The sequence below is a fragment of the Gastrolobium bilobum genome, unplaced genomic scaffold, assembly GCF_033153095.1.
Source record: "Gastrolobium bilobum isolate Gb01-03AN ecotype WA unplaced genomic scaffold, APGP_CSIRO_Gbil_v1 utg8085, whole genome shotgun sequence".
Lineage (NCBI taxonomy): Eukaryota > Viridiplantae > Streptophyta > Magnoliopsida > Fabales > Fabaceae > Gastrolobium > Gastrolobium bilobum.
In genome coordinates this window covers 312,363-326,909 of record NW_026899665.1, presented here as the reverse complement: position 1 = coordinate 326,909, position 14,547 = coordinate 312,363, and the positions used below count along the sequence as shown (strand labels likewise).

Here is a 14,547-nt window from a genome sequence, read left to right as displayed (position 1 = left end):
ATTAAGATAACCACACTATTTTGCTTTATATACATTTTCATCTAACAATTTTAAGTTTTTAGGATATAATTAGATTATAATATGTTAATAGAGGCTCTATGACTATGATTTAAAATTTGATCCAATGTTGTTACTATTTTTTCAAATAAAGGAAATTGAATTTCAGTGTGAGATACGATGGCCTATGTATTATTAACATTTCAGTACAAGATATCAAATTGTTAATGTATTTTGACCTCATTAATATTATAATAGGAAATTTAATTTTTACCCCTTATGATTTCATGATGTATCACTTAACCTTTCAATTTATTATTTATATTTATTGTGATTACATAAGTTTATCATTTAACTCCTTGTGGCTTTAAAATTTCACTTACACTCATCGTTGTTACAAAAATATATATCTTAGACCTTTAATGCTTTAATAAATATACAATTCTTTATTTTTTTAACTTTTATTTTATACAATTATGATATTATTAAATATAAAATTACTGTTAAAGATTAAAATTAATTATCAAATATATCACTTATAACCCTGACATCTTAAATTTTTTATTTATCTAAAAACATAATTAAAATTAAAAATATTATTTAAGATAAATTAAAGACTTATTAGCTAAATAAATTATTTATGTTAAATTTAATTTTTTATAATAATATAATGATATCAGATGAAAAATAAATGATATCAGATGAAAAATAAATAAAACATAACAATATTTGACTTTAAATTTATTTTCACAATAAAAATACAAGACAATAAAATTCAAACACCTATCATCTAATTTATTGACAAAAAAATTATATCTTGAGTCATGTAATATTTTAAGAGGGATTAGTGATATAATTGTATTATTGTAACATCCTCTATGAGTGACTAATATAGAAAATATCACGTTATTTCTTAAACTATACTTTAACTGTAATAACAATAAAAAAAATATAAACATCGATTATAATACAAACTTTCTTAAGTTATTTGTACATGGTACTAAGTCATGTATATATATTTTATATTCAAACTATTTTCCATCAGATTCTTTTTTTTGTGTGGATACATTGAGGAATTGAACACACAACCTATTATATAACACTTTAAATCACTCATCACTGCTAACCTTAATGGCTTACATCATATTCTAAATTCAAATTATGTTATATTAGTATATTACATTTAGGGGTGCTAAACGAGTCAGGGGCCTTTGGCTCGGCTCGTGAAGGCCTGAGCTTACATGTCTAAAATTGATTGTTGGACTCAGGCTTGAACTTGTATAAAAGCTCGTTTAATAAAAAGGCCTCAGGCTTCAATTCAAAAGCTCGGCCTTAGAGCCTCTCAGGCTTGCCTAATATATTATTTTTTTATTTTTTATTTATTTTTTATACTACTTGTGATAGCCCTCTCTCTCTTCTCAATTCATTTCATCCCATTTTATTAATTAAACAGACTTTTTAAATAATTTTGTTTTATATTATGCTATTTGGATATACATTAAATTTATGAATATTTATGAAATTACTAGTGCTGTTGATTGTATATTTTGTTTGGATAAATTTTTGTTGTCTTATTTTTTTTTAAACAGGCTAACAGGTTAACAAGGCTTTTATTTTTTGTAAATGAGTCAGACCACAGGCTGATATTATATTCGTAACAGGTAATAGGCTAAGGCCAGTCTGACACATTTGAACACAGGCTCGGCCCGTTAAAACAAAAGTTCGGCTCGGCTAGGCTCGTTAACACCCCTAATTACATTCCTAACTACTCAAGACAATTTTTGTGAGTACTGTTCATGTGAACAGTGCAAATTTTTTTTGGGAATTTCAATATTATAATTATTTTAATTAAGATTATTGTGTTTTATAATTAGAGAAACAAAAATTGTGGTGGGAGAAAGTTAAAAAAAAATTATTTTTATTTAAATATGAAATAAATAATAATAATTTTAACTAAAATAACTAATGACAAATATTTTCCCCACGAGCACTAACAATAAGGTTCAAGGTATTACTGTGCATCAGTTGAAAAAATGGCAATCATAAATATCAGATGGTTTGATGTCATGCGTGGCCTTGTTTGCTGCCAGGAAGTCGAGGCTTGGAAAGTGGTGCTCCATTTCTGTCCCAATATTTTAAAAGAAAAAACCTTTCCCACACAATTGTTATAAATTAATTGTGTGTAATAAATCAACAACAAAAATGTACAATTTTATTTCTTAAAAATTTTAAAAAAGAAAAAGAAAATCTTGCACAAAATTTTGTCGCGTGTCTGGGATTCACCCGTAGGCCACTTGCCATAGGAATTTTTGAAATGCAGTTAAGTAGATCACTTTTCTCTAAGTTTGATGAGTGATAAAATGAGTCTTCAGTATTATGATTAGTGAAAGAAATTCTCGTTCACAAGTGAACACATTTTCGAACTGTGTAATGCCACCACCCCAATTGCGTAGCAATTTGAAAAGGCAAATTAAATAAGGATAGCGAGATAGATCACCACAACCCATATACACAATTATCTATATTTTACAGCAAGTTACAAACAAATATTATTTTGAAATGTGATGCATAGCCTATATATATATATATATATATATATATATATATATATATGAAAAAATGAAAATTAAGTGACTGGACCGTCCAATATAGTGCACTAAATATTATAATGGTGTTCTCCCGGGAGAACATAGTTATAATATTTACTATAATTGTGTTCTCGTGAAAGAACTTAGTGCACTGGACCAAATTTTATATACAGTCACTGTATACTCACTAAACCCATATGTATATATATATATAAATATAAACGTTACATTATACTGTTATACGCATAGCTATGTATATAAAATTACAATATAATGAAAAATGAAAGCCAAACATAAAATATTGGTCTTACTCAAACCAATGCCCCATCGAATCAATCTGGTCTTGCGGCCGTAACTGTTTTTGAATTGAATTTGGGGAGAACGATAATGAAAATGGCTGATCTGTGGAAACATATGGAGGCTGAGAAATGAGATTCGTTGAAGTATATACACTGTTGAATGGTTGATTATTTTCATCTTGGTTATGGTGGTGGTGTTGGTGTTGGTGTAGCCTTTGCTCAGAACGTTGTTGCTTTGGAATATTAAGCTTCTCTCCTTCTATCTCTCTATATTTCTGAAGGTAAGATTTTAATGGTTCAACATAATCCTCAAAGCCTAAGGTTGTAATGGCCCAAATGATATCATCCCCATTAATGGTCTTCCTTTTTTCTCTTTGACATTTGTCAGATGCTTCCCCAGTGACAAAACTGATGAACTCTGATACACATTCTTGAACTGTCTCTTTTGCATCCTTTGAGATTTTCCCATTAGCAGGAATCACTTTTTTCATGATTCTACCAACATTGGCTATAGGGAGAAAGCGATCCTGTTCTTTGTTGCTATTGTGATTATTGTTGTTGTTGTTGTTGTTGTTTGTCTTTAAGCAAGGACTTTCAGGGCTTCCTGTGCTGAACCCATTTGGCAAACTGCTATGGCTCTCGTCTTCCATATAGCTCTTATGGGGGTGGGTGGGGGAGGACTGAAATGAGCTTTTAGGATATTAGCTTGTATATTGTATAGAAAAACTGAAAGAGAGGCATAAAAATAGGCATTTATGAAGGGTTAGGACAAGTAAAAATTGAAAAAGAAATTAATGTGTACGGTTGATTTTCACCAGCGAAATCCTCAGGACTCGCTCTAGATGTGGAGCACTTCATGTAACTGCCAGGACCCAATCCAACTTAGATAACACTATTATTGACAACAGAAACGCCGTTTGTTTACCCCTTTGGCATTCTTAATTAAATATATTCTAATATTTGTTGTTTTATTCAATGACCAATTTAATATAGGGAAAAAAGAAGTATCATTTTAAAGGATACAAGCTTGTGTCCTTTTAGATGATTTATACAAAATATGATCGGTCATATTTTGTATAAGTCACTAAAAAAACACAACTTATATCTTTTTAAATGACATACAGTAAACTTTTTAATATATTATCAAGGATAGCACTCCTAGAGGAATTGAATTGAACAACTTTTTTTTTCCCCTAGCTTCTCCGAATTGGATTTAATATATTATCAAGGATATCTACAATGCAAAGTTCTAATCTCAGCTGCGATATTGTTACACATCAAAACTTGGAAATATAGTCAGAAGCACTCTCTTTTCACGTTCGATAAGGGGTAAAAATAAATATCAAAGTTACATATAAATATTATTAAGAATAATAGAAAGCGATAATTATTACAAATATTTTTTAGGAAGGGGTTAACTGTTTAGGATTAATAATCTAGTATTATCACAAAAATATTATTTCATATACATAATATAAAAATTATCAAAGTTTAGGGAGGAGAGTTGTGGACTCACGCCTCTCCCTTTAATCCGCCACTAATGGAGAGCCTCAGGGAGGAGTTCAAGCTTTTTTTTCTTAATTAAAAAGAAACAACTATAGCAATCTTAGATATAAGTGGGAGTTTAACAAAACAAAATGCGTCGTATCAGAACAAAATTAGGAGTACATTTGCTCCTTAATTAAAGTATGTAGATTTTTCATCACTTTACTGAAGTTTGATCGTGCTTCATGCTTGTGTATTATTTTATTTCACGCAGACGCATGGTGCTTCATGCTTCTGAATACAAGCATGTGTATAATTTTATTCCCCCCACATATATACAAAAGCATCGTGTCAGAACCAAATTAGGAGTATATATTTACTCCTTAATAAAAGTATGTAGAAATTTCATCAATTTACTAAAGTTGGTGCCGCGGTTGCTGAATTGCCGGTTGATCCTGCTTCATGCTTGTGGATCCATGCATGTGGATTATTTTATTAACGCGAACATAGGTTGTTTCACGCTTGTAGATACATGCATGTCTATTATTTTATCCGTACACACATAATGAAATATTTTGACCATTGCAAGTTAAAATCATTCTCTCTTTTTTTGGAAATAAGTTAAAATCATTCTTGCATTATAAACAATTTTTTATTAGATAGTTCTATCTCAAAATTTTGTGTTGGGTAGAAAATTTTTAAAATATAAATGGAGTAAGTTATATTTACAAAAAGTTTATTTACAAACTGCATTATGTACTATGGGTAGTATATGCTCAAATAGGATGTACTACCTGTAGTAAATAGTATAGTTTGTAAACAAAAAATTTATAAATATGACACTACTCAATATAATTATGGGTTAAGTGTGTGTCCTTTTAGAGGACACAATTTATGTCCTTTTAGTTTTTAACATTATGTCTTACAAGTAAACATAGTTATAATATAAAAAAAAAAAAATTCTCTTTCCACGTCAGCTGAAGTGACTGAGGAAAGAGAAAAAATAATAATTTTACAAATTATAACTATGTCTTACCGGTAAGACATAGTGTTAAAAATAAAAGGATACAAGATTGTGTCTTTTAAAAGGAGAAACATTTTTTTCATAAAATATATTTATATAATATTATATTAATCAAAATTATTTAATACTTCGTTAGTATATGTCAAGTTTATTGTGATATATACTTTTAAAATATATAATAGTTATTTAATTATATTATTATTAATTTAGTTTTTATAAAATTTGACACGAACAAATAAGATGATTTATATTTACATTTAAGCATTTCAACAGTGGAATTCATAAAATAAATAAATTCATATTCTATATTATGTTATTATATATATATATATATATATATATATATATATATATATATATATAGGGAGGGTTCTTTTGACTCCAGAGTAAGACTTTTAAGTCTTACTCCAAATCTCAGTCGTTGATGGACGGAAATCAACGGTTGTCATTAATAGTATAATTAATAATTAATTAATTAATATAACTTCCTAAATTATAACCGTTGGATGGACGAAAATCAATGGTTAGGATGGAGAGTAAGACTTATAAGTCTTACCCTTGAGTCAAATGATCTCTCTCCATATATATATATATTAGTGGATGTACAATAACTACACTTAAGGATTGGTACGGTCAACTATATACTTTTGGAAGTACATAGTTATAATAAGTATTATAACTATGTACTCCCAGAAGTACACCAGAGAAGAACGGTATACTTCCGGGAGTACATAGTTATAATACTTATTATAATTATGTACTTCTGTGAGTACATAGTGAACCGCACCAATCTTTAGGTGCAATTATTTTACAAACAATTTTCTCACATATATATATATATATATATATATATATGGGGAGGGATCATTTGACTCCAGAGTAAGATTTAAAAGTCTTACTCCTCATCCCAGCTCTTGATTTCCGTTCATCCAACGGTTAAATGTTAACCGTTGGATGAACGGAAATCAAGAGCTGGGATGAGGAGTAAGACTTTTAAATCTTACTCTGGAGTCAAATGATCCCTCCCCTATATATATATATATATATATAAGATTAATATTTCTTATGTTGTAGTTATCTCCTACAACAACAAAAATAAAAATTTCAAACCTGTAGACAAGGCAATATGTAAACTTTTATTTCTAAACAAAATAAAATAACACTTAACAAATAAGTAATTAATAACTTTTTTGAATTACAAAACATGAGTATATATATATATATATATATATATATATATATATATATATATATATATATATATATATATATATATATATAAGGTAAAATCATTTCTACAACCGCTTTACGTACAGCAACGACAAGTATATGATTATGATTCCCCACATTTAATATTTTCATCTTTTGTATGGTTATGATTTTCCACATTTAATACTTTCACGTATATATATGGCAAGTATTTGATTGCTGCATGTACAGCAGCTGCAAAAATGTAAACCCCTATGAGTCTGTTTAGAGTACCTGATAAAGAAGTTATGATAGGATAACTTATCATATCCTACCTTTATCTCTTGTTTGGTGGGTCAATAGGATATGAGTAGCTTATCCTATTATCTCATTTTATCGTATCCAATACATGATTTCTTATCCTATGGGGGAGCTGGGTTAGGATTCAACATGATAGGATACCAATATTGGATACCCAATATATCCCCACGTTACCCAATATGTCCCCACGCTACCCAATATATTTGTATTTATTGTATTATTTTTTGTTTTTCCTTTCTCCTTCTATATAATCTTATCAGATTGCTAATCAGGTGCTCATCAAACACAGGACATGATATAGGCTTATCAGCTACATATCATATCCTACCCTTATCAGCCCCATATCATATCCTACCCTTATCCTATCTTGTCCACCAAATGAGCCATATATATATATATATATAATAAGAAAAGTATTTATTCAGTCATGGGAGATAAAGTTATCTCTAGTGAGCTCAAAATGACGTCGTTTTGGGATTATAAGATTAAAAAATTATAATTATAAAGAGTAATATAACCTTGCAATATGTTAAAATTACAAAAACACCTTGATTTTCGTCCCAAAACGACGTCGTTTTGGGCTCACCAGAGATAACTTATCTCCATTGATTGGAGAAATCCTTTACCCATATATAATAACCGTAACTATCGATGCATCATTTTTTTTAATTATTATCAATTTATAATATGTCTCAAGTGTAATGATTTTTATTATCATGATTTTTTTTTTAAGTTTTGTTAAGGTTTACTTCAAGCTTCATTTTTGCCAAAGACTAAAAAGATAATTGCATGGGGAAAAAAATTAAAATATTACTGTTTTAATAAATAATTATGAATATATAATTATTTTGAAATTATTTATAGATATATAGCATTCATTGACGTCTAAATTAAGCATGAATGGTCACGCTTAAGTTAGGCGTGACTCACAAGGCATTCATACCTAATTTAGGCGTGAGTCACGGGACTTTCGATTTAACTTAGAATTATACCCCTACTTGATAGATCATTGTTACAAATTACAATGACATACTACACACCTCATCGAGAGAAACACATCAATCTCCCTCACTTAAATAGTTCACTTCCTGTTGGTGTTTTTCAGTCTCATTTGATCTCTATATTTATAGATGGTTTTATAAATTTTGTTTTTGGATACGATCTTAACTCGAATCACTTGTAAATATAGGTTCTAGTCCAATTGGCAAGAAATGTGTTGACCTATTATCTATGTTAGATTTTTGGCATTATAGTAGGGTGTTTGCTATTTAAAATAATCTATAATATTTTAGGTTGAATACTTAAATTTACATAGATAATTTCAATCATTTGGAAGAGACTAACTGAGTCATTAGAAATTTTTCTATTTATTTTACATTTTAATTTTTTAAACAATTCATCTTTGATATATTTCAATTTAAATTATAATAGACCTAACCTAATAAATAATGCAGGCCAAGCCTTTGAATATTTAAAAGTAAACCAGATCTATAATTTAATATCCATCAGGCTAACAAATCATATTAAACCCAATTCAGACCATTTACCCTCGTAATTCCATTTAACCAGGCATCATTATCCCTCCGAGATTTTAATATAATTTAATATCCATCAGGCTAACAAATCATATTAAACCCAATTCAGACCATTTTAACCAGGCATCATTATCCCTCCGAGATTTTAATATATTTTTTCCCATTCCGCCAATAGGAATATCCAGGAAGTGCTTCCCATTGTGGGACGCAGTAATTTAGTACAAAAGGATATAGGAGCACGACCCTCCCCCTTTTCTTTTTTATCAAAAGAAAAAAAGGGGAAAAAAAAAGCGATTCGGATGCTCCGTTTTTTGTCGGATAAAAAATATATAAGACACAAAGTACTGGTAAATCTTCAACTTCCAGTATTTGGTATTTGAAATCAATAATATATTGTTCCTGTCCAAATATTCAATAACATAATAACTACCAACTTTTGGTAGAAATCTCACTAAAACTTTGGAGAATCTCAACTATTAGACACCAACCTCTAGATAGAGGAGATCAAAATTAATTACCAAAGGCAAAAAGACGAATGCGTGAATGCCTAACTATAATAATACATAAATAATGGTGGAAGTTCAATTTTACAAGAACTTTGAGCAGCCAAAACCAAAAAATCACCTAATTCTCTTGTTGAAATCTCATCCGCGCTTAACCAATAGCATACTTGAGTGTCTCCAACTCTTTAGGCCGCCACATGGACTTCTGGACACATAAAAAGCCCTCCTTATCTTTAGAGTAAGTCATGCGAACCTCCCACTGCATCGACTTCACCATGTTCTCAAGCTCGTTAATGATCTCAACAGTGTCCCGGACAATAAGCTTTCCCTCGGGCCTGAGAATCCGATCAACCTCAGCCACTACCGCTTCAAAATTGCACCTGCGTGAGCAATAAGCATTAGCAAAATGAGACAAACAGAGATTGTTTCAAATCTGATAACCAAGATTTTGCTCGTGATGAATGAGAAATGAAATATTTGTTTGCACCTTTTCTTAAGCTTTGAAAACAGATGATCTGCATGGAGTAGATCATAGGACCTTGGATAGGTGCTAAATGATTCACACCAATCATGATATATGCCAAAAAGACCTCGTTCATAAATAATGGGAAGAGTGTCTGGGGAATCTACTGAAACCACATTCATGACCCAAATATTCAAATCCTTCAAAGCTGCAGCAAACCTAGAACCCAAGAAACAGAGGAAGATGTCAAACACAGGGCTATAATAGCAGGTTAATATTATTCAGCGTACCACTGGAAACAACGAATTTTGCTCACCCTCCATAGACTGATCTCATGTCCATGACATTCCGCACATTGGACCATTTAATTCCCATCCCATTTAGATAAGACTTGGAAACTACACGTTTCCAGTGTTCATAATCAGCAATAAAATCTTCAGGGGCAGGCTTTCCATAAACTCCAACCTGAGAATTTGTCAACCAGTAAGGTGCTTTGGTCAGTCTTGCTGGCCACTGCTCTGGCCAATGTGACCCACGTTCTGTGGAACTCACTGGCACTTTGTGCATGCAAGCTTGCAATGGAATGTTCCTGCGACCAAAGAGATAAGAGAGCAGCCATATGTTATACGAAAACAATACTTTCACACCTTAATTGGGTGTATAATGTAAGCCAATCCAATCCTAGAACAGGGGAACAACATGTATGTGGATCCTAATTCCTAAGGATCAATCCCAATGCAGGAAAAGTGGTGTAAGGAAAAAAAGTACGAGAATATCAGTGTCGTATCCTATAACACCACAGGCCTATTGAAACTTTAACAGATACACTGTAGTTTATAATGAAAACACTGTTCATTTGTAGCAAAGTCCAACTTTATCAAAGTGCCACATGAGGCTAGGTTTGTTTGCCGTTGTTTATATTATGGTTCATACATATGTTCCTTAGCGGAAAAATAAATAAATCTGCAGCTGTTTTAAAGGAAATTTTATTATGTTATTACAGTCAAAGATACATATCAACAATTAACTCAATCAAAAATTCCTTTTTTCTGTTTTGGTTTTAATTAAAAAAATTTACTAAATGTCTCAGATACGAAAGAAATACCATGCTGCATTAGGATCATCGGAATCTGGACATATAGGAGGCTGATTCTTAGAACGTTTCTCATAACACTCATTAGTAGTTGGCTTCTTGTATACAGCTATACCAACTCCATTAAGTTTATCCTTGCTGATGGACACAACTTCCCAGCACATTGCTTTTGTCAGTGCCTTCATTTCTGCAAATGAATATATAAAATGTCAGAATTAACATACCAACATTAAAAAGATTAAAAGAGGCAGACAATATTCTAGATATCATCTACCATTCCATATTTCAACATCTTCGGGAAGCTTCTGATAAATAGGAGTGGCAGACCATACAAAGAAACCACCAGGTCGCAATAATCTATTCAGCTCCAGAAGAAGTTTACCACCTGCACTAATACAAACAGTAAGCTTCAGACATAAAAGCCAGTTGCACTTAGATGGATTTTACGTCATCAATACACACACACATGTATATATAAGGAAGTTGTCTTATAATCCAAATGCCCAAACGAAGAAGGTAAATTACCAAAATGCTACATCAAAACTTCCTACTTGTATGAACAAGAATTCATCTAATCACCCCAATAAAAGTTATGTCATTGAAATACCTTCTATATGCCATGGAACTCTACAGCGTGCACAATGAACTATATCAAATACTTTCCCAGGGAAAGGAAGCCTCTTTGTGCCCATCACAGCAGATATAGCAGGAATTCCCCTTTCAAGTGCAAATTGTACCTGAGCTTCATGTTCATCTTTTGGTGCCAATGACATTGTAAGTACATCTCTTTCAAAGAGAAAGCCACCAAAGCTGGCAACACCACATCCAACATCTAATATCACACGTGATTGTTTGCCCCAAGCGATATCAGGCACAGACTGCATAATCAAAGTTCCTTGTATTAAGTTAAATGCTCAACAACATCAGGAAAACATATCACATAACCACATAGCAATTCTAGGATGGAAGCATAAAAAATTTCTCATTATTATGCCTAATAAGTTTTTGTATTGCTAAAGAAATTCATTTGTACAAGTTTAAATGATTCTGATATCTCTGTATTTGTTAAATTTTGGTTGTCTCCTAGTGCAGTGTGCACCATATATGCATTCCTACCTACCTGATCTTGCCCAAGTTAGACATAAGAAAATTGTCATCTTTACCATCCAGTAGCACTCTTTCTCCTATTGGCAAAGAAGCCCAATGTAGAACCTCAAGTGCCATAGTAGTAATACTAACACTTCTCTTAGCTAGTTTACTATTTGTTAGTCTCCTAATGAAATCATCTTGTGTGCAGTTCCTACCAATTTGGGTTTTCCCCTTCCTAGGGACATTAAAAAAATAATTACAGTTTCTTATTTCATGTCAAGATAGCAACAAAAGTTTTCTTTGCTCCGGATATCATATTAAAGTGAAGTGTTAGACAATTCTGCCCTCTACAAGAAATGCCAATGTAAGATCAACAAGATTTCTGCCCTCTACAGGATGGATTTGCCATCAAAGTTCTGTTTTTCTTTTTCGGGTTTTGCAAATGTGTGCCCTTAGGGCACATGTTAATGAATTAAAATAGAAACTTTTAAATGAAAAAGTAGAAACATTTAATATCTTGAAAATCAAAAATACATTTAATACTTTTTTTCTAAAGTAATCATGACACTTAAATGTAGGGTATTAAATGGGATACACCTCAACAAAACCTTTTTTTCCTATTTTAATAATAACACATTTTTCAAAGGCTGTAATTTTGACAAGATTTTGCCTCTAAGGTATATGACTAGATAGTAGATAGGATGAAATTTTCTAAAATTGGATGTAAAACTATATATATGTTATAAATACTTGAGCAAATGCAAGTTAAATTGATATTAGTATCTGTTAGGTATCAGGTAGATAAGAGAAGAAATAAGGAATTCAAATACTACAACTGAAATTAATTTCTATTGACTTCAAACAGAATCAGTGTGAAATACACTGGATTGTCACAAATGGGAAGAAAATGGAAATTACAGTCTACACTCTACAGAAGATGGAAGAAATAGAATAATAGCAGAACAATGGATTAAGGAAATTTTAACAAGAAAACCTTAAGATAAATTCAGAGCAATTCGAGAAGCTCTGATTTCTCCCAAGTCCAAGTCTAGTCCCACCTAACCTACTGAGAATCCTCCCCTCTATTTAAGCTCCTTGCATGCCTTTTGTGGTGTGACTCTCGCTTGCTCATCATTTCCCTTAACAGCATGGTGTGCGTTTCCTCAAACCGTTTGGCATAAATCCTAAATATTCCCACCTTATTGCTTTTATGCTGATTCAGCATTTGAATGATTACCTATATTGCCCCTAAGTCTCCTTCTAAAATAAACTTTGAGTGTAGGAACGTATCAGTATCATATATAGCAATTATGTCCAGATACTCCGATTCTGTTTTGCTCTGTTTCTTTTAAAATCAAATTTGAATTGTAGATGGAGAGATTAATAAATATACAAATAGAAGATCGGTTACGAAGTTATTTGATGAGAAATTTGCTCAAGGGGAGAAAAAATAGAACTGGCAGATACAGTATTTGTACAACACATGCAATATGGATTTCCTGAACATGCACCAAAATGTTATCCAGATCTATACATACGGAATCAACAGTAAAAGAAACTAATAAAAGTCAACCTTGACAAGAAATATATGTGTGAATATGTATGAATATTTTACACACGCACATGTACATGTGTGTGTATATTACCTGTTGTATAGTGTCAATGTAATGAAGTGCACCATGTTTGAATTGAGTTCCACCACCAGGAAAAGTAAGGTACTCGCCTGTAACTTTCACCCAATTCTGGTGCCCCTTATATTCAGCAAGCTTAGTGTGTGGAATATTGTAATACCATATCTGCAGGAAAACAGTTTATTATTTTATGAGAGAATAAACTGTTAAACCAAGAATGATACTTGACAAGCATTTTGATTTCTACCTTCTCTCTGCTTTTGGGCCACTCAATTGGGCGTCTATATCCTTCAGGAAGAGAGACAAGGCAGGTAGGAGGTTGTTCCGGACATTGCCTTTCTCGATGTTCATAGTGTTTAGTAGTCGGAAGATTCCTAATCGCTTTCAAGTTGTCGAGGCAAGGGATGTAGTCAGGGCCAGCAGTGACATTGCAGAGTTTCCAATTGTACACAGTAGATTGCTTGGAGGACTCTCGAGACTCCTTTTCATTCTTTGACTCTGAAGCCTGAGTTGACCAAGAACCATTTTGAGTGGTATTTTCATTTAGAAGCTCTGACTGGGCCCCAGAAGGGTATACCTCATTTGAATTCTGGCTGTTGGCATTGTCATCTGTTTTCTTCTCATTAGAGCTTTCAGCAGACTCTTGATTACCACTTTGTTCCACCTTTTCTTCAGTCCTATTATCTGTTGTTTCACTTGAGTCATCAGATTTGTTTTCACTTGGGTCATCAGATTTCTTTTCACTTTCATCTGAATCAGACTGCTTGTTATCATTTGATTTAGATTTCTTTTCACTTTCATCTGAATCAGACTGCTTGTTATCATTTGATTCAGATTTCTTCTCGCTCTCATCGAATTCGGGTTTCTTCCCGCCCTCATCCGGATCGGGTTTCTTCTCGCCCTCATCAGAATCGGGTTTCTTCTCAGACTCATTTGATTCAGTATCTTCTGTCTTAGTATCTTCAGAAGACTTCTCTTCAGGCTTTACGTCCGATTTCTCTTCCTGTTTTTCTGGCACATCAGAGTTGTTTTCAGAGTTGACACTACTGTCCCCCTTGGTTGCATCCTCAGGCAGGTCACCCGGATTATCTTCAAACTGTCGAGTATTGCTATTAGTGGTTTCAGTTGGCTGTTCTTTCATCTCATTCTTATTCTCCTGAGACACATCTACATTTTGCACAGGAACTACAGAGGATGATGTCATCATCCAAACCCCAACCAAGCATAGAGCCACAAACACAACAATAGACACTGTCGAACAGTAATTCGAAGATCGTTTATTGTCTATTCTAGTATATTTCCCTTGAGCCATGTTGTCAGAGGGCGCAATG

At 32.2% G+C, this 14,547-nt stretch overlaps 2 protein-coding genes across 2 annotated transcripts; both read right to left on the bottom strand.

The window, feature by feature from the left end:
- Positions 1 to 2,892: 2,892 nt before the first annotated feature.
- On the bottom strand, positions 2,893 to 3,534 carry LOC133292444 (nuclear transcription factor Y subunit B-7). Its single transcript, XM_061490850.1, has one exon. It carries the CDS (start codon positions 3,532 to 3,534, stop codon positions 2,893 to 2,895), a length of 642 nt encoding a protein of 213 aa, XP_061346834.1.
- A 5,416-nt stretch (positions 3,535 to 8,950) lies between these two features.
- Positions 8,951 to 14,547, bottom strand: LOC133292445 (probable methyltransferase PMT26). Its single transcript, XM_061490851.1, has 8 exons — positions 13,464 to 14,547; positions 13,232 to 13,381; positions 11,104 to 11,374; positions 10,771 to 10,881; positions 10,509 to 10,683; positions 9,720 to 9,992; positions 9,428 to 9,622; positions 8,951 to 9,320 (listed from the first exon to the last, which is right to left on the bottom strand). The coding sequence occupies exons 1-8, from the start codon at positions 14,526 to 14,528 to the stop codon at positions 9,092 to 9,094; spliced, it is 2,469 nt and encodes an 822-aa protein (XP_061346835.1). The 5' UTR covers positions 14,529 to 14,547; the 3' UTR covers positions 8,951 to 9,091.